The sequence below is a fragment of the Protopterus annectens genome, chromosome 2.part2 (genome assembly GCF_019279795.1).
Source record: "Protopterus annectens isolate FY-2018-M chromosome 2.part2, PAN1.0, whole genome shotgun sequence".
Classification (NCBI taxonomy): Eukaryota; Metazoa; Chordata; order Ceratodontiformes; family Protopteridae; genus Protopterus; species Protopterus annectens.
In genome coordinates this window covers 228,844,227-228,866,398 of record NC_056730.1, presented here as the reverse complement: position 1 = coordinate 228,866,398, position 22,172 = coordinate 228,844,227, and the positions used below count along the sequence as shown (strand labels likewise).

The window sequence follows — 22,172 nt, the reverse complement described above, 5'->3', positions numbered from 1 at the left end:
TAGGAGATGTTTCCTTTGTCTCTCTCATGGCAGCATTTGTAACCATTGATTTCTACAGATGATTTCAGATGATTTTGTAATTGCAAGGTAAACAAGAATGCATCCTGTTTTACCCCTCTAAAGTACTTAAGAGTTATACAGTTCACTGGTCTTTGCCCTTTTTCATTCCAAGTTTTTTTATCTGGGCATCTGGCAGTTGCCACATTGAGGTGTTTTAACAATGACTGCTTTTATGGTGATTGGAGCTTAGGTATACACATTTTAATAAATATGAACATGGACTATTTCACTGGTGATGTATACATTTTCATCTGTTAGAATGTTATGCTATTTCTACTGCAGTAAAAGTGCTCATACCATTATATACTAAGCATTTCAGAGTTCCATGGCTGTTATATACCACGATAAACTGCATTTAATTTTGGAGCTTTCCACCCATAATAAGACCTTTTGAGGCTAGGTGTGTAATGAACTAAGCTCCATATATACATTATAGTCTCCATTCTTTGTAGGTAGGTGTGTAAATCTAAGGAGCATTTTCTTTTATATACTAATTTGTAACCATTCGTATAGTGCATCAACATGTATTCTGGGACGTTAGTATACATTTTGCTGTTTGTTTGGAGTACTACAACATCAAATACTGGAGATGATGTTGCTGTTTCTGGAAGCATGGAGGAATATAGAGGAATAGCAAATCAATATGGAGGAAGATATTACTTTATTTATTAGGAGAAGTAAGAATCTTCATCTCATTGAAGATAGGTTCATACAAGTTCTATTTCTAATTATAGCAAAGCAATGTGCCTTGTATTTACCTATTACCAGTTTACCAGTTTATTATTTCCAGTTTTATTTCATTCATTTACAAAGTACCTTATGACGTCAGAGCCTAACTTGGAATGAACCAGCATATATAAGACAGACATGCCGAAATCCACTAGGAAGACCCAAACATATTGGAGGAATTCTATCTGTAAGCTTGCCTGAGAAAATCTGGAGATCCCACGGAATGAACTGGGGACTTTCTAGAGGATCCACTGTGTGAAGCCAATACATGGCTTGCCAATATCTAACTGGATGAGTCAAACTTATCAAATAAGGCACCACTGTGAGCTGCAGGCATCAGTAGCTTAGTCAGTGTTTTAGCAGAGTGGGTGGCAGTCAGATTATACACATTAATGAGCTCTATGCACCATTAATGTAATCATTGTTTTTGCACAATGACTGGTAATTAGATAGTGCACCTTCCTGAGCTGTAGGCATCCTTAGTTTAGTCATTGTTTTTGCAGAGTGAGGGGCCACCCCTTTGCACTCTCAATGTGTAGAACCTGGCTCCTATACCATCTTTATTTATGTACACTAGTTAAATGGTCACTCAGCTATAAGAAAAAGAGGAACAACTTAAAAACAGAGAAAACATGTTTTAACTGCAGTCTCACTGTTGCTGACCCATGTAAAACAGTTCTAGACAATGTACTGTAAAGTTGTTGTGATAAGGGAGATAAGAATGTTTGTTGTGTTCTTGTTAGTTTGCTACTAATGTGACCCTCACCAAGATAAGCAATTCAGAAAATGCTGCTGCTTCTGCTGTTGCTGCCACTGATGTTGATGGAAGAGAGTTGGTCAAGCCTTAAGTTAACTTCTTTAACTTTCCAAGTTTATATAATATTTGTTTAAAAGACTCCATCGATATATCTTCTTTGATTTAATGTGTCTTTAAGATTGTAGCTTTATCTCATTTGAAAAGGTCAAGCTTTATTCTTGAGTAACGCTGCATTCTTTTCTGTTGTTTTTCTTTTAAGTTTCTGTATATCGAACTGTATGTGTTTATGCTTTTGAAAATAATTATTCAAAATCACTTTTAAGCTGTACATATCATGTGCCACTAGGAAAAGCATTCTATGCCTAATTCATATAAAGGAAAGGTAGATTTTACAATGCAGTCATGTCACACGTGTCTGACATGCACAGGAATTCAATTTCCTTGCAACAACATTCCATCAGAGAGAGGCTTGAATTTGCCTTTATTTAAACAATTATTTCTATAGTATGAATACTCAGCCATGACAAGGTACAGTTCAGGAAAACAATATTTAGTAGTGATAAGACCTTCCTTACTGACAGCAAAAAACATTTACATTAATACAATTGAAATTAGCCTAGAGAAAAGACTCAAAACAGTGCAAAATCAGGTTAGGATAATAATACTGCATTTGAGTATTTTTAAGGTTTGCTACACAAACAGTGGAAAATGCAGTTGCAGGTTTTTTTTTTGGCGGGGGGGGGGGGGGGGGGGCTGGGGTTTCTTTGATCATATTTTGCCTGCATTTATAATTTTAATAAATTGTTTTCTTCAGCGGAAAACAGCTATATAAATCAGGAAAGGGAATTCCAATTTTTAATTCAAGTCATCCTACCAAGGCCTGGTCAGATATTTCATGTTCTTCTTCTTCTTTTATTTTAAAAGTTTATTTCCTAAAGTTTCAAAATATTTTGTTAGTGCAACATCTGATATTAAAGTTATATGATCTGAAATCTGATTCTGAAGAAGTTTTCTATTAACTTTTAATAGATGTTTCATGGTAGAAATAAAATCTACCAACAAGTGCTCTCCTACACCAGTATATCCATGTGTGCTAAGCCTAACCCTACCCCAGCCCCTAATTCTAACCCTACATATTACATTACTAAAAAGCCCTTCCCTAACAGTAGCACTACACAGAACAAAAGGACACAGAATATGGATAACACAAAACATACACAATATTGACATTATCTTCTTAGCTAATTAGTCTAACCTTAACTCATGAACACTTGCATATTCACAACTGTTGTTATAACACACTCTTACACATCTTCACATCTACTACTTTTTCATTCAAACATTAATTTTATTGTATTCTTCCACCTTCAGTGTTTAAAAGTAAATTCAGCCATATGTAATTCATTCAAATGAGCATTCACTCAGTTGTGCATTCTCTCCATTTTACACCCACAAAAGCCTTTTTACCAAATGTGATTCTACCTTTAAACTTACACCCATACATATCTATATCTATATCTATATCTACATCTATATCTATATCTATATCTATATCTATATCTATATCTATATCTATATCTATATCTATACATCTATAGCTATATATAGATATAGATAAACATAGCTGCACTTCAAAAACATAAATGCTCAAAAGATTGAACATTCTTTTTTTCTTGTTTTGATGGCTCCCAGTAGCTCTGTATTTGAGATTGTGGTACACCACACTCTGGGAATCTGCCCTTTCTCTGCTGTTGTGCTATCTTGGAGTTGATGTGTATATATATATATATATATATATATATATATATATATATATATATATATATATATATATATATATATATATATATATATATATATATATATATATATATATATATATATATATATAGCAGGTGATGGGGGTGAAGGAGAGTCTGCATTATGCCTCCTTCATAAAATTATGTTGTTTGAGTTTATAGGTTCATAGGTTGGTACTAGGCTATCGGCCCTAAGGCCTATACAAGCCTAGCCATAACAATTCCCTGACTATTTCTTCCCACCTATTTACTTCCCTGGACCCCTGTCTAGCAGGGTGACTGATGTGATCCCTGGGGTGAATTTCCTTTCTCTCATCCAATCATAAAGGTTCCTTTTAAAGACGGCCAAAGAGGTACTCTGCTTGACATGTATGGGCAGTCTATTCCAGAGTCTGGGGAGTATCTGGGTCAGGAACCGATTCCTCCAGCATGTTTTGTTTATTGTGATGACAAGGTTTAGATCGCTGGAGCGTGTGGCTCTGAGGGACTGGGATTTCTTTAAGTGTAGCATGTCCGACAGCTCTGGGTTTGACATGGCCTTGTATGTTAAGCAGAGATTGCCTCGGAGTAGACGATATGCAACAGAGTATAGCTGGAGTTTTTTAAGGCGGACAGCATAGGGCATCTGCTTTAGGCCTGTGATTCTTTTAGTGAGGTATTTCTGCGGCCTTTCCAGTTGTTGCAGATGTCTTGAGAAGTACATACCAAATGGGGCATTGTATTCTATAATGGGTCTAATGAGGGATGAGTACAGTGGGACAATGACCTCCTTTTTTTCTGGATGAAAAGCCCTTAGTGATAGGAGGATTTCCTGACTGTTGTGGCGATGTGGTTATTGAAGGTGAGACTGCTGTCCACCTGTGTCCCTAAGTCTCTTATCACACTTTCAGTGTTTAGTGTACTGCCACCTATGTCGGAATTCACAGGTACATGTTTTTTCCCAAAGGGGATAACTATACATTTCTTGGCATTGAGCTTGAGCCCATGGCTCTGGCACCAAGCATCTGTTTCTGTAAGGCCCTTTTGTAGAGTATCGGCATCATTTGGGGATCCAGTAATGGCTCCCAGTTTGCAGTCATCTGTGAACTTTGTTAGCCAGAGTCCCTTAGTGTTGGACTGTACTTCAGAGAAGTAGATGCCAAACAAGAGAGGTCCCAGGACTGAACCCTGAGGTACTCCACTTGTCACTTGTCTGGAGCTGAATTTGGAGTCAGCTACTTTTACTGTGTGGTTTCTGTCAGTAAGCCAGTTGGCAACCCATCGAGTGACGTAGGGATTAATGCCCAGCTTAGTAAGTTTATCTATGATTCCAGAGTGGGGGATGGTGTCAAAGGCCTTGGTGAGGTCCAGATAGGCTGTGTGGACTGCCTTACCCTCGTCCACGGCTCTGGAGACTGATTCGAAGAAGACAATCAGGTTCAGAAGACAAGATCAGCCCTTCACAAACCCAAACTGGGTGGGGTCCAGTGTTTTAAGGTTGCCAATGTCTTTGTTTATAAGTTCCATGATAATACGTTCCATGGCCTTGCAGATCAGGCTCGTCAGACTGATGGGGCGGTAGTTCCCGGGATCCAATGTGGATCCCCCCTTGTGGAGTGGGATAACTGTAGCTGTGCCCCACTCAGTGGGCATGAAGCCTGAGGTGAGGGTATGATTAAATATGACACTTAGGTGATGTGCCAGTTCATTTTGTAGTTCATGTAGTACACAGCCTGGGATGTCATCTGGTCCCATGGATGTTTTATTCTTAGATTTGGAGAGTGTGTTTTTTACCTGTGTGGCTGTTATTACCAGAATTTGGCAATCTTCCGGTATTGAGATGGGCCATTTACGGGGTGAGAGGGGGGTGAAATTGGCACTGAATCAATCTGCTAGGATATTGGCAATATCTAGGTATCCACGGTGCAAAAACATGCTTTTTAAAACAGCACATTCATCAGAAAAGTCTTCGTCCAAACTGGCCATTCTAGAGGCCCTCACTAACTGGCCCTTAATGACTGACCTCTTTTGGTGAAAGGGATGGCTACTGGTGAAATGGAGGAACGTATTGGAATACGTGTTTTTTCTAAACATCCTTGCTACATCTGGATACCCAGAGCCCCTCTTGGATGCCCTTATCCAAGAGGTTACAACTAAGAGAGTGGATTGGGTATACATTCTTTTACTTAGTGCTAAACCCCTACTGACACCACCTAGTACACACAATGTAGTGGAAGAATATTCAGACACCACTAGTAGAGCATTGGTTAGTGAGGACAAGAATGTCAGATTGTCCTTCATCACTACATTCAGTTCACATAGTTACTCATGTTTGGACATATTACAGAAAAATTGGGACCTGTTTAAGATGTACCCTAACATTTACATTAAAGTAGGTGAGACCCCTAGAGTGACATTTAGAAGAGGGAATAACCTTAAAACTCTCTTAGAACAGCAATACACCCCAGTAGTATGGAATACTGGGATGAATAAATGTCAAAATTGCAACTATTGTAAACTTGTAGAAGTCACTAATTCATTTAAGTTTAACGGTACAACTTATAAATTGAAAGGCAGATTCAACTGTAATTCGTCTTTTGTAGTTTACTTGGCTAGGTGTACATTCTGTCCTGCTTTCTATATAGGAAAGACAGAGCGGAGGCTCCGTGACAGAATTTATGAACACCAATATGCTATTAATAAATGTAAACTGGAGAACGCATTGGCTAAGCATATTATTTCTAATAAAGAACATGCGTTTAAATTTATTATCATTGATCAAGCCAAGTATGACAGTAGGGGTGGCCCTAGACCACTCAAACTTGAAGAACTTGAATTAGCCTGGCAAGTGAGGCTGAATGCCTACAATTTTCCTGGGTTGAATGACTCATGCTCAATTAGTAGCATTCTCAAACTAAAGAGCTTGCAGAGATCAGTCACATTTTGTTAAAGACATATATTATTTCTGTCAATGGTTGGATTATACAAAATAACTTTTAATGTTTTTACCTTTGTGTATTGTGGTCACTGTCGTAGACATGTTTACATACTTTAATGTGTTTATATACTTTAATGTTGTTTTATTACTGGTTATCAGCAGTTGTCACTTTAATTTTAAAGTATGTTTGCTTAAGTAGAACAAAGTGATGCAATTAGTGAATGCTGATCACCTGTCTTACTTATAAGGAAGGTTTTTTATTGCTGTAACTGTTTCTGAAGAAGTTTGCTATCAGGCTGACGAAAAGCGCTTTAAACAGTGGAATAAATAGTGTTATCTCACTCTTCTTTGACTGCGTTGCTGGTTTTTTAAACCTGTTCTCAGTCTACGTCTGCCCTGATTTCGAAATACTTGCACGCAGTATTATTGACTTACTTCAATGTCAGGCCTGTCTATGAACAGGCTTACACCAGGGGCCAGATTCTGAAAGACCTGCTCTCAACCTGGTCTCAGTGTAAGTGGTCACTTACACTGATAGCTTGTCTTTTGGAACTGGACCCAAAATGTTTCCAAAAACATACATTAACATGAGCAAAAGAAAATAAGCAAATGGCACACACAAAAACATGGCAGAGTTTTAATGTTCACTCGTTTGATTAGACATATCTTTCTATATATATATATATATATAGATATATATATATATATATATATATATATATATATATATATATATATATATATGTATGTATATGTGTGTGTGTGTGTGTGTGTAGGACTAATAAAGCAGAATGTGATTAGATACACTATATATAGTTTTGTTTATGTCTGTATCTCTCAAATTTAGAAGAGGTTATATTCTTCATCAGTTGTGACTATTTCTTTTCAGTAATTCATGTCTTTATTCATCATGGTGGATGTTCTGGAAACATGTGCATGTTCAGAAGGGTTAGCTTTACATGTGCTGCTTGAAAGATATACAGTATATGTAGTGCCTGTAATACTTGTACTATATACACTTCATTTTACTTTTACAAAGAAACCTCAGTCGGGCATCCCACATTGCAGGCCTAGGTGAGTTATCCTCACTAGTTAAAGAATGCATTTTTCCTAGACAATATTAAAGGGACCCCTGCTGTATTGCATATGCTTTCACAGTAACTGTCTTGTTCACCTTCAAAAAATGCATTGTCACGGTGGCCAGATGCAGCCGAAAGCTGCCTCACCATTGTCAGTGTCAGCTAGGGTTAGTGGTGTCTCTAGTCATATACTGTATGATAGAGTTATCAGTGATTGCCTTAGCATGCACGCACTTCAGTGATGCCTGATCCTATGGGCTACAGTATTACACACATTTTGGTGCTTTGCATGCTACCTTGTATACTAAAGTGTGCAGTTTTTTGATCTTTGTTTAATAGAGTGGCTACCTGCAATTACGTGATAATGTTCCTTGTAGTCAGAGGAATAGAACTGTTATACATTTGTATTTTAATTGTATTAACAAAACTATTACTTACTGGTTGTAAAGATCGCATTGCAGGAAACAAATTCACATTTACCATAGCATGTTAAGCTAGTTACCATAAATGAACAGATGCTAACTGAGTACGGCTTTTATTTTCTGTGCTGAGGACCATTGTGGTTGTGTAGCTTGCTGTGTTTGTCAGGGCCTTCATGCTTTTTCTACTCCCATGTAGGATGCCTCCATGCAACTCTGGGGGCTATTGTGACTGTCATGTATATATTCATTTTGTGCAGTCTGTATCACACCACAATCATGTAACTCACCTCTGGTGAGCCATGTTACAATGCATCATCTGCGTCATGTGGGTGGTAGAAGCACATCCTAAGGAGGGGTGAATGCGGGTTGAATTATGTTAATGGTGTGACAGCATGATTCATTACAAGTCTCCTTTCTATGCATGGTAGAATTCCATGAAAGGTTCAATAATCATGGCTGTGCTGAATATACTCCCTTACTCCATAGTTTCCCATGTTGTATGATGTGCATTTAAACACCTATCCTGTATGATGTTGGAGACAGATGCTCATGATGTGCCCTTGAGATCACACACCACTAGGACTTTTACTGAATGGAAACCCACATGGTCTGTTTATGCTGCAGCAGACTTTTAACAGGGTGCATTGATTGCTACTCACATTGTAGTTTATGACACCAATGACTGAACAAAACAACAAACTTATGGAAACTAGCATTCCGGACATAGGCTTTGCCAAGCTTTGGAGCAAATGAATTTATTTATGTATGTGTAAAGTCTTACTCATGAGTAAATGTGAAAGGATTTATCTGAGAGAATTTTGTGATTTATCAGTTGCATATCTGAGAACCCCTGTACAATTTCCATGGTCAGTATGCTCACATCTGCTATTCTTTCATGTTTTTTTCGGCATTGGCTGGCCACAGAAGCTCTGTCAGTGCATATTACACCACAGTGTTTAGAGAAAGCCAAGGGTGGTGGCATTGATCCAATAGTAGTCCATGTGTACTCAGGTACTAAAAGAAGTGTACACTTATCAGGAGCAGTATCATTAGTAAGGGAGCTGTGCTGCATCTGTGTACTGCAGGCTGTGGTCAAGGCTGTAAAGTGGCTGCTACCTTTCCACTGCATCTGTGTACTGCAGGCTGTGGTCAAGGCTGTAAAGTGGCTGCTACCTTTCCAACAATGATAAATAGTCATCCCTCACTAAATGTATTTTAAGGGTGTGTGTGTGTGTGTGTGTGTGTGTGTGTGTGTGTGTGTGTGTGTGTGTGTGTGTGTGTGTGTGTGTGTGTGTGTGCGTGTGTGCGTGTGTGTGTGTGTGTGTGTGTGTGTGTGTGTGCGTGCGTGCTTTACTCCTGTTTTCTTTGACATGTGCGTCTTTATCTCTGAGTTGCACTATGTTTTCTATACATGTCCTTGCCAATTATGCAAAGTCATTAACATATGTACTGTGTTGCACAGATACATAGCAATGTTTTCCTCTTTGTATGTACTTGGACGTAGCAACATCTTCCACATTGTATATCCTTTTATTTGAATCGCAGACATGCCAGTCTGTGCTGTTTTTTGATTTTTGTCCTTCCTTTTCACAGTCAATGCAAGCAGCTTGGTATGGTTCAATTTACTAGTGTCAGTCTTTTACTACAGTAAACCAGCAAATATTTGTTTTTCTTTTCCTGCCATCCGAGCTGCACAAATAACAAGATGACTTTAACAGCTGTATTACAAATGTACCTGTTAACAATATAAGTATTATCCACTGTAAATGGCAGACTTTTTTTTCAGTATCATTAACATCTATGATTTTCTCATTTCTAATATGTCCTAAGATAAACTGTACAGTCATGTATGTATTACCTCATGGGAAATTTGTTAAATGCTTAACTTTACTAGAATCTACCATGACATGCCCAGAAAATTCCCCTTACAGTCTGAAATGCCAAATAATTCAAAAGAATGTGGTTATCAATGGCTCATGTCTTCTTTAGAAGTCATCATGAAATATTTCATAACTCAATGCCTTTCTTTCTGTAAAGAATAGTTTCATATACAAGTAGTGGACTGATCAAAGAGATACAGATAAAGAAGCATGTAAGGCTAATGTGTGTACCCTTTGAACCCTGTATAGAAAGTTATCTAGAAAACATAATAACTTGAAGGCAATATAAAAAATGTATTTAGATCCCACATGGATTAATACAAAAATAATGTATAGTGAAATATAAGATGGAAAGACTAACTTTTGGATATCTGTCAGAGTCTCTACATCTCTGTATCATGTACACACAGCATTTATTCTCACATCATAGTCTTTTTAGAAAGTATCAACAAAACTCTGATCCCTCCGAATCCACTGATAATTTTAAAGCCATTTATAGAAGCAGGTTCATTGTTTTGGTCTCCATCTTCAAATGCAACCAGATGAGTTCTTACGTGTTGCAAGTGTCATACACTTGATGTGTCCACGTTCACCTGCAGCAAATCCACATGTTGCATGCTTCCAATATGACTCACTTTCTGCTCTTTATTTCTTTATTGTATTCTATTTATTTCATCTTCCATATACTATATGCACCTGTTTTGAGATGGTTTATTCCAGTTATATGACAGTTGATAGTTTAGTAGACAACAGCTTCATTTCTGCCTTCTGTTAGAAACTCATACAAAAAAAAAAAAAAAAAAAAAAAACACTCACATTAAAAACCAACAACCAAAAGTGTGAAAGACACCCCAAGTAGACAGAGGGAATATAAGTATATAACTTTACTAAACCAACTAAATCTACAAAACTTTAGTTAAGCACTTTCATCTGGTAAATAGGCAATCGGAACGGACTTTTTTTACATTTATTTGTTTTTTTAAAGTTCTATATTTATATTCTCCCTGTCCTCTTGGTATGTCTTTTGCACTTTTGGTTCTGTTAAAAACTCACTGATCTGATGTAGTCTCTATCTATCCTCATAGGAATGCAACTGTTTCTTAGACACATAAATTCTAGATTCCTAAGATATTCCTAGGCCACTGAGTCTTATTACATTTGACATCTCACCAGTATTCTCGCTCAAAGACAAGCCTTTCTCTGCACCTTTGGAGCATTTCTTGCTGCCATTATGTTCATTTTTTCTTCCTATCTGACTGCTAGAAAAGGTTCTGCATTGAATATGAGAGATTGCTCAGTGAGCAGTTCAGAATAAAGTTCACTCAAGATTTAAACAGCACTTCATAATGAAGACACAAAGACAGACTCACCATAATTTGTACACTGGTGCCTAAATCTCAGTATCTTTTTCATGAGCACAAAGCCCCTCATTTAAGTTCTGGCATGCACTGAGGAATTATGAGACGCATGTTCTGTATTCCTAAATTCTATTCATTGTAATCACTTTGTTCAATGCCCTGGTTATCAACAACGGAAACATCAGTAGTAACTTCCTCCTTAGTAACATATAATCTGATTCACAGGCTAGATTACTACTTACATAGTACAACCTAGTTCCAGCCAAGATTTTGGGCACTCCCCCTCTAACACTCCATAGACACCACCTACTCTAAAATCAGATTCTGGCTCCACCTTTAATATTCATATCCCACCTTCTCTAAATCAAATTATATTTCTGTTCCAGCTGAGATCATATTGGCCCTCCTCCTATAATGCCCAACAGACTCTACCTACTTTAAAATCAGAATCCAGTTCAGTCCCATCCCAGATCTTCTTGACATCCCTCCACTAATACTTAGCAGAGCTCACCTACTCTAAGGCCAAATTACATCTGATTCCCAGGTCACATCACCTTGGTATACCTATTACTCAGCAGAGTTTATTAACTCTAAGATCAGATCACAGCTCGGTCTTAACTGAGACCATCTTTTACACTTCACCATCATAGCCTAGTAAACACTTATGAACCAATAAACCTAACAACCGCAAGGTCTTTTGTAAGCTTAGCCATGCATCCCAAATATCTGACAAGTTCTGATACCCTTGATAAATGTAAGCAGGTGCTTGGGAGATGAAATACTTACAAGCAAGGGCCTGGGAGTTGAAGCATTTGCAGGTAGCCTGTGTCCATCATTGACATAGGTACCAAGCCAGGGATGAATTTCATGTTCTTCATCTGAATGTCCATGTTGCACTTCATTTGGGTTAGGGAGGAATTCTGCTTCACATGGATGGGGAGCCTGTTCCAGAGATGGGGTAATCTCTGTGACACATACCTGTTTCAACAGCAGGTCTTATTAATATCAAAGGCAAGGTTTAAGTCTTTAAAATGGGTAATTCTGGTGCTGTTTTTTGTGGATAACAGGAGGTTCATCAGAGTGGGGTCAGATGATGCTTGTAAGCAAGACATAGATCTCGCCTCAAAAGCCTGTAGGAGACAGATTACAAGGATAGGGCTTTGAGGAGGTCTGCATAAGACATTTTACATAAGCCATGTATTCTTTTAGTGAGGAACCTCTGGACATTTCATTTGTTAGATATGCCTGGCTAGGTACGTACCAAAGGCAGTATTGACCTCAGTGATAAGTCTGATGAATGCCGAATACAGTGGAACAATGACTTCCATGGACTTAGATGTCATATCTTTGCTTATAGGTTGTGCAAATAGAATGATTTCCTCACTACTGTAGACACGTGATGGTCAAAGGCTAGATTACTATCTATGTGTGTCCCTAAGTCCCTGACTACTGGGTCTACTCTAAGACGTGTGTTGTCAATATGATAGTTACTAGGGTTGGATGACTTCCTGAAGGATACTATTATGGATTTCTTGGCATTTAGTTTTAGACCATGGCTCTGACACCAGTTGTTTGTCTGTGTCAGCCCCTCCTGGAGAACATTTGTGTCAGTGTGGGCTTCAATGACAGCTCCTAATTTGCAATCATCTGCAAACTTAGATGGCCAGAGACCACTGACATTGGCCTTGACTTCAGAGAAGTAAATGCCAAAAAGCAGCATTCCAAGGACTGATCCCTGTGGACCTCCACTTGTGACTGGCCTCTTTGTAGTAGTAGATGCCCAAATTCTAACTTACTAGGCCCTGTCTCTAGACTGCGGTGGTGGTGCTGCAGTAGTGTTGTCGCCTCATAGCAAGACGTTGTCCCGTGCGATTTTCAGCTAGAGCGTCTTTTGTGTGGAGGCATACGTGAATGGGGCATGCCTTCGTTGAAGGTTGTGCATCAGGGCTGGTAACCCGGTACGTAAAAATTCACTACCAATCATTAGCGGACCGGAGTTCCGCTGTGGCGACCCCTAACCGGGAAAAGCCAAAAGACACAAACAAACTAGGTCCTGTCTCTGAACCAGTTGGCTGTCCACTGGGTGACATACGAATTTGTACCTAACCTCTTCAGTTTTTCAACAATGCCTGAGTGGGGTATTGTGTCAAATGCCTTGGGCAGGTCAAGGTAGGCAGTGTGAACCATTTTGTCCTCATCCACTGCTTTGGTGACCTCAAAGAAGTCCACCAGGTTGAGTAGTTTAATTTGCCCTTAACGAAAACAAACCAGGTTGGGTCCAGTGCCTGCAGGTTTACTATATCATTATTGATAATTTCTTTTGATAATACTTTCCATGGTTTTACATATAAGACTAGTGAGACTTATGGGTCTGTAGATTGACCACCTTTGTGCAGAGGGATGGCTGTTGCTGTTCTCCATTCATGAGGCAAGAAGCCTGTTTGGAGGCTGCAGTTAAATAAGAATTCCAGAGGCCATGATATGTTGTGTTTCATGCTATTTGGAAGGCATCCTGGGATATCATCTGGGCCCATTGATGCAGTGTTCTTGGCCTTAGAGGGAGCATTAAGGACCTGTTCCATAGTGATAGCAGGGGGACTTATATTTGAAGGTGTTTCCTGATGGAAGGTTGAGAGGGAAAAAGGAGGAAAGTAGGAGCTGAATTTATTAGCCAATACGTTTGCTATATCTTCTGGCTCAGTATAGGTGGCTCCATTTACAATGAACTCTGCACACAATTATGTATTACCTTTGAGGTTGCGGACATAGCTAAAGAATGCCTGGGATGCAAAACTTACCTCATATTTGACTTTGGTAGACTTCTCTGTCTTCTGAGTTGTTTGTTCAGTTTGATGAGAGTGCTTTTATCTTGCTGTGTGCTCCATCTTCTAATTTTTGTCATGAATTTCTTCCTACTGTTATACAGCCTATTGATTTTGTGATTCCACTAGGGTGGCTTGTTTTTTGAGTTAGTTCTGTACTTCTTCCTGGTGGATACATCTGCTTCTATGCAGCTATTAACATACTTGTAAAGGGTTTCTGTCAACAGTTCTGCATAGGAAGCAGTGTTCTCATGGTTTATGGGGGCTTGAAATTTTGCCAGGTTATCACTTAATAGCAGGAGATTATCCTTAGAGTAGTTCCTGAATATTCCAGGTTTACTTGGATGTGCAGGTTTTATTTTTACTTCAAAGGAGTCCATTTTGTGGTCTGACCTTACCAGGGAAAACATTACAGTAGGGGGTGTGCAGAACTCTCCCATGTTAGTGAGGACCAGATCCAGTATGGTTGCACCCCTGGTTGCTGTATTGACTATCTGGTCCAGGGAGTTTGTGTTAAGAAAATCCAGGAATTTCTGTGCCTGTATGTTTGGTGTCATATAGGATTCACATTTAATAATAGGGTAGTTAAAGTTGCCCAAGAATATGGCATTGGGTTGGATGATGAATGTTTCTAATAAGTTTAAATACATGTTATGGGTTTCCTGGGTCATAAAGGGGGGGCCTATAGCTTGCAAGGAACTGGTATTGGATTTTGCCTATGGCGATTTGAACATGGAGCAGCTCACGTGCATTGTCCTGTTTGACTAGCATTGAAATATGTTTATTTTTTATATAAATAGAGACACCTCCACCTTTAGTCCCTGTCTGTGTAGTAGCTGGTTTAAATGTGTGGAAGGTATTATAAGCTTGCACTGTTGGTGTGCTCTTCCCAACTTTAAACCATGTCTCAATCACCGCACAGACATCAGCATTCTCTAGGGTGAAGAGAGCTTCTAGGGAGTGGAGTTTTTTGTTTAGATTCCTAGCATTAAGCAGTAATACCTTTAGATTTTCTTGGTTTTCATTTGCTATGTTGGAAGTGCTTTCAGTTTAGCATTGCCTAAAAAGGCAGAATGGGGAAGACAGTCATATAGCTAATATTTAAAAGCCTAGAGGGAAGAGATGCAGACTATCCCTGGCAAAGCAACATGGTCTGCTGACCATCTCTTCCATGCTGACAACTGTTGCACCCCCTTAGAATGACACCAGAAACTAAGCCAATTATTAAAGTCAATCATCTTTTGTTTGTATTGTGGCATCATCCTTTGAGAAAGTAAAATGCTGCAAATGCTAGGCTTGTACCAACCTGAGGGACATATTCTGAGAGTTCCATGGTATCTCTTTTCATATAGTCTAGGGAGATATGTCTCAGGTCATTTACTCCCACTTGGACTATAATTGAGTCATACTGGTACTTGTGGCACAAAGACCTGAGTGCTTGTGTAATGCGGTAGATACTAGCCCCTGGTAAGCAACTGACAGTGACGTTCTCCTTATTCAGCCTGGTGAGAGACTCTTTTTTTTTTAATCCCATTATAGCTCAGTTCTTTCCAAAATAATGTTGGATCTTTTCCTGAAATGTCCAGCAGGCTCCACTTACTCTAAAATGAGATAACAGCTTAGTCTCATCCCAGATCATCCTGACATTCATCTACTAATACAGCAGAGCCCATGTGCTATAAATCAGATTACAGACTATTCTCAGCCCAGATCATCTTGTTTTTTTCTTTTACTGGTTTTATTTTAACCACTTTTGGGTGGAAGTATTTGTTTTTCATCTTTGGTCCCTTTTTATTACTCAGCAGAGTTCAACGACTCTAAATTCAGAGGATGAATAAAATAAAAAAGATAGATCGAATGAACTAAAAGAAAAGTTTGTTTAGTCACTAAATTGAAAGATAAGTGCTTTCATCTGCTAAATAATTTTCAAGAGATATAGATTTTTTTTCAGCACTGACAGGAAGAAGTCTACAACTCTTAAAAGCAGTTTAGCAGATGAAGCGCATATTTTTCCCTTTATTGGCTCATAAAAGTTTAGCTTTTAGTTCATATGAATTGTTTTTAATTTTATTCATTCAGACAAAGCACAGAGTTAAAGCTATTGATTCTTTTATTCTTTATTCTAAATGCGGTGAATTATTTTATTATACCCTGTAAAGCATTCAAAAGGGTTACTGTCTGAATAGGCTCAAACACATGGATAAAAAGAAAAAAGAAAAAATATGAAATAATATGAATGAATAAATGAATGAATGTAGCAACTATCTCTGGGCGTTTTCCAAACTTTCTGTCTTAATTGTTTTCTGTACTGTTTTCCACATATTCCACTGGTGCATGTCTTTTTATTAGGGTTTTACTAGTTGCATAACTGTCATTTTTTCAGATCCTGATACACACGTCTACGGTGTTACATTGGAAGTGTTGCATATTTGCACCATGCATCAACCCTTTGTACCATTTCTCTTTCGTTTATATTAAACTCTTTAATACCTAAATTGTGTATTGATCTGCTGCCATTGAGCATAGTGCACATGGAATAATCTCCTTTATCAGAATTATTCAAACTATGCAGATGTGAATCATTTACACTGTGCATAGGTACCTTCTGAACAGCTCCTGCTTGATGTGGAGAACATCATGTACAGACAGGATCTGAAGCCAGAGATAAAGATCTGTATAAGCACAGTTGTTTCAGTAAGATCGGAAAATGTAGCAGAGTGAAAGCACTGTGTGTGTGTGTGTGTGTGTGTGTGTGTGTGTGTGTGTGTGTGTGTGTGTGTGTGTGTGTGTGTGTGTGCGTGTGCGTGTGTGTGCATGTGTGTATGTGCTCATGAATGCATGTACAAAGAAAAAAGTTTTTGTTTCAGCACTGGCATGTTTATTAATGCAGTACACCTTCCATGGCCAGAATTTCATTGAGTGAATGAAGGAGCTGTACTGAAACAAGAAAAGACAGAATCAAATTACTTTTAGAAAGGGAGATGAAGCAATGCTTGTCAGTCTGAAGGTTGAAGAGAAAGAGCCCTCCAGGACCAAAGGTCATATGGTGTAGCCAAATAATGAAGTGAAGCTAGAAATGGATCTTGAGAGGTGAAAGTCTAGAAGTCTACCCTGGAAAGGATAATTCTTACTTAGCAGTGCATTCACAAGGAATTAAATTGATATAAAGAAAGCAAGATATTGATGAATTGAGAGTAATAGTAAAAAAATGCCCGGCTTTGCAGTGCTGTTAGACTCGACATGCACATTTTTGTTGGCACAAAATGTCATGCAGTAATCATTCCACAAGTATGGGGATGAATGCAGTTGCTGTTTGTTACCGGCTGACACTTGTGTCTGATTCCTTTTGCCTTAGCAGTTCATTGTTGGATTTGTTTAGTGTGTCTGTACATAAATGCAGTTGCCATGACACAAAGTCAAATGGGCATGCTATTTTCTACTCTTGGAATTCAGATGTACTATAAAAGATTTCTGGATGACTGATGACTGCAAACTAGGTGCCATAATAGAACAGCCTAATGACATGGACATTGTACAAAGGGGCCCCACTGAGACTGATGTTTGGTGTCAAAGTCATGGCCTCAAGCTCAATGCCAAAAAGTGCACTGTCATCACCTTTGGGAAAAACACTGTACCCTTGAACTACCACATAGGCAGTAGCCTACTAAACACAGAAAGTGTGATAAGAGACCTTGGGACTCAGGTGGACAGAGATCTCTCCTTTGATAATCACACCACCACAGTAGTCAGGAAATCCTTCTGCATGCCATATCTCATCACAAAGGGGTTCATCTCCAGGAAAAAAGAGGTCATTGTTCCTCTCTACTCATCATGAATGCAAAGTCTTCACAAGTGAATGGAATTCTGTGCCCTGGTATTGTGCTTCTTCAGTCAGTATTTCATTGTTTGCTGTCAAGACTCATTTTTTAATGGACTGCTGTATCTATATTTTACTGAGTGTTCAAAACATCAGTGATTTGAGATTTCCTACTGCCACACATTGTAACTGTGTGGGATAAAAGGAATTCAACAGCCATACTACAGCAGACACTAGCACATAAAACCTACAGAATCTGAACTGATTTCTCAAGTTGGCACCCAGTTCCTGAGATTTATTCTGAGTTATTCATCTATTTGCATTTGTTAAAATGCCCTGCTGTTGCATGCTTATTGCAAACGTTTGCAGGCTTGGCTTTTTCTTAGAGGTCACTACCTGCACTATAGATTTTTTTTTTATTGCAATTGTTGATTGACAGAGCTTCTGATATATTTTAACAATTGTTATCAGTCCATTCAGCCAGGTAACATATAATGACGTGTCAGCAATGTCTTGTCAATTCTGAAAAAAGACTTTGAAATGTCATGTTCTCCATTCAAATCTAGATAAGTCATGTATTCTTACTGTCAGAAGTAATATTATGTCATCCAAAACACTTTATCTTCCACTTATGTACTGTGTTTTAAAATTATCAGACAAGTTTTGGAAATGTTTCTTGAATGCTATTTATAATTATGAGCATCTAACTAGTAATAAATGTTACTTTAATGCTCTACAGGTAATCAAACATATTTGTGTCTGTGAAATGTCATGTTAAACATGGGTCAGTTATATGAATTATTGCTATTTACTCAGTCATCCACTCATCTACATGTGAAAGGGAAAACAAATTAAAATACAGAATACTTTGTAATTAACTGCTTGTAAGCTAAATTTTTTAATCATTAGGTATGTTTTTCAAATAAGAATAACCAGCCACTTGTGTTGTTGTTCTAATGATCTCATCTTTGTGCCATTTAACACACATGTGACATTGTCATCCTTCCTCCAAATCTCTGCAACAGATGCAGTTAGAGGCTAGAACATCTGTCCATGTGATTTCTATAATATGTGCCAAATGAACTGCTCTAAACATGGGCATGCAGCCATTCTATATCTGATTATTCATGCTTACATCTAACAGAACATTCTGCATGTAAGGCATACTGTCCTTGGGTGTAGACATAGCAAACCTATATATCTCAGTTTCTCTGGCATTATCAATGAAGACATCTTTGTTAGATGGACAACATAAGACCCACTGCTACTCAGCATGGAGGTCATCATTTATAGCACATAGAATACATTTACTGAATTATTTATCTAAGTAGCCTGCACATGAGTGTTAACAGAAGAGCTGTCTGTAGACATTTCCCTATGAAAGGAAAGTTTCTCAATATCTAGTAGTTTTTGCACTATAAGATATGAAGAAGTTGAGGATATTTTTCAAAAGACGCCTAATGTTTTAGCTTTAGGATGTAGCAGCTCATAGAAACAATTTCCAGGAACAAACTCTGGGTGTATGATTCATAGGTTCATAGATTAGTACTAAGCTAACTGCCCTTGCAAGCCATTTTAAGCCTAGCCAATTATCCCTTGTGAGATTCTAATCCTGCACCTTGTGTTTGTAAGGCAATCACCTAAACCATTAGGCCACCCTTCCAACATCTTAAAAATAGCAAGAGCTTAATCTTTCAGATATTTGCCAGTAAAAAATCCTCATGGCCCCAGAAAAAGTGTCAGCACAGACAATTTACTGCATATGTATAGATTTTACAAAGAAATTGCCTAACTTTGTATAATTATTTAATATGTAGCTATTTGTACATATTTGAATCATCACAGACATGGCAGAAGTGGAAATGTAAAGGAACAAGAAGTGATACAAATTTCACAAGAATGGTATGAAGCTATCCAAATGAAAATGTTATTTATTTATTTATTTTTGAAAAATGGTGGAAAGGGGCCTGAAAATAACATTCTGAAAGGAAGGTGTGCCATATTTCAATGAGAAATGCAATTTGGAGAGGGGAGGGACTAGGATTGATAGAAGAAAGGTTATGTAAAGGATAGTTGTGAGGGAGAAGATGCAACCCTTTTGTAAACAAGATGATCAACAGGGTTCCTGCTGTTGGTTTGTACAGATTTTAGGATATTTAAACTATTGTACTTGCTATGTAGTACTTAACACTTATGTCAATGTCTAACTATCATAATGCATATCTTTACACCTAGTCTTAAAATGTTAACATCTGAGGAATGAGATTTGGTAGTATTTTAGCAATTGATTGACAAAAATCATCATTTATGATGTGTTAAATCATAATAATAATTTAAATTACTTGATAAAGTAATGTAACCAAAGTCAATGTTTCTGTCTTTTTCCAGCCACTCGGAGTGCATTGAATATAAAAAGCTTCATTTTGGATTTGACATCTCAGGAATATGGATCAAGATCTGTCTATGATTTCTTCATTGCATGATGACTCTAAACCAGATGACTATGTTGAACCTCATTACAAAGAATGCTATCGTCTAGCCATTGATGCTTTGGCTGATGGAGGTGTGTCAGCTTATCAGGAGTTTCTTAAGAAAGAAGGTACAGCAGAATTTTTGTGTGATGCTGAAATTAGCCATATCACAAAAGGTGTGGAAAAACCAAACCCAGTTACCATATCTGATTGTGAAGACCATCATGATGAAACATCTTCCTCAGGGACATACTGGCCTGTGGAATCTGACACAGAAGCTCCAAACCTTGATTTAGGTTGGCCCCTAATGCAACCTGGGCTGTCCAATAAAACCAACATTGACATATACTTTCACCCACCAAGAGGAACTTCACCCACAATCAAAGAAGTTGTCAGAAAGCTAATAAAAGATGCAAGACAGGTAAAATGCATTTATTACTTACACCATACAGTATTCTGTATTGTATTATGCAAAGATATAGATGCTTATAAATTTGGGATATAAATTTCTGCTTAACATTTGGCTTACTGTTTTGATGATTTGATAGCAGTCAGAAAAACACATTTCCAATCTCCACCAGGATGCATTCTTTTCTCACCTCATATATGGTGCAAGATATAATTTTCCAGAAATGTACAATATGATTCAATATGACATGTTGCTTAGTAAAATGTTCACACCAGGGTGAGGGATGCAGGCATAAAGAAAGCACGTTTGTTTCTCAACTGAATTATTTAGAGTCATGTGCTGCTTTACACATTCTTCTCTGTGTCGACCTGAAATTAAAAAAAATACTTAAAATGAATGCTTAAATACCTATTTGCATTTAATTTGAAGGACTGCATTCACACAATTTAATTTTAAAACATCATTATTAATAATGTTGTAGAAACTGTTTTGATGATACTAATATTTTGTTTTAATTTATTTCATTATATGGTGTTGTCATTTATCTTTGTTTGACCTGAACTTTTCCACGGTAAAGCTATTTGTTATCCTTTTATGTGGTGAAATTAATCTAGCAAATTTAAAATATATTTCCACCAAAAAACACCATAGTGAAAACAGTTACATTATTTTGGCATAAGTAGGAGTTAATGTCAAAGATGGAAAGTTGTTTTATTTACAGAAAAAGGTTAGGAATTTGTTATTACTCAGTCATGACTTTTGTCACCTTTCCCATATGGATGTTTACATTTACATATTTGTTTATATGTGTAAATTAGGTTAAAAAAACCTGAAACTCACTAGACTTAAAGCAGATCTTCACAAACTTATTATCACAGAAAGAAAATTATCTGCAAATAGTAGTAGCTGAAGGGTTCTTTGAGCTATGCTAGAAATGTATGAGCTTGTAAGATAGCTTTACATGTTAGTCCATTTTTACTGTAAGAAGAGCACTTCTTAGAAAAAAAACATTTAAAATGATTGTATTTCTGCTAGCAAACATATAACTCCTGCTTATCTTCATGTGTTCATATGTTAACATTTTATATGCCTCCTGGCCGGACACAAGTGACCTTGACAGACACATTTATTTATTTATTTATTTATTTTACATTTGTTGACCGGGCTAGTCCAACTGGATACATGTCCATTTTCAGTGGAGGCCCGGGGAGAAAAGCTCCATAGAGGGTAGTTATGACAAAAAACAACACACAGGAGATAAGAATACAAGGTAATACTTTCAAGTTCACATGAACAATAAAAAGGTTATACAGATAGTTTAAATAGTTGAAGCATTCTTAGGTAGTTGGAGTACTCTAACTACAAATGAAGTCCCTTGAATTATGGGTTGGATAGATAGTAGCTGGCTGTTTGCTGCTAATCAGGATTAGAACATGGGCATAACCAATTAGATTTTAGTAGATCTTTGAGTTGTTTTTTGAATTGGTTGAGTGAAGTTTCGTGTCTTAGGTTGTTTGGGAGGGCATTCCAGGATTTTCCAATGGAGTTCGCATAGAGTGCTTCACCTCCTGAATTATTAGCTTTAATGGTTTGGATTTGAAGGTATTTGGAGGATCTAAGGGAATTAAGGTTAGAGTATGGAATGAATATTT

The 22,172-nt window shown here is 37.7% G+C and overlaps 1 protein-coding gene across 1 annotated transcript in view; it reads left to right on the top strand.

Annotated features, from left to right (window-relative positions):
* Positions 1–22,172, top strand: part of FAM83B (family with sequence similarity 83 member B) — a 936,941-nt gene that overhangs the window by 32,538 nt on the left and 882,231 nt on the right. The window contains exon 2 of the mRNA XM_044063868.1: positions 20,029–20,532. Within this exon, the coding sequence (XP_043919803.1) occupies positions 20,086–20,532 (447 nt within the window). The 5' untranslated portion in view covers positions 20,029–20,085. The remainder of the gene's footprint in view (positions 1–20,028; positions 20,533–22,172) is intronic.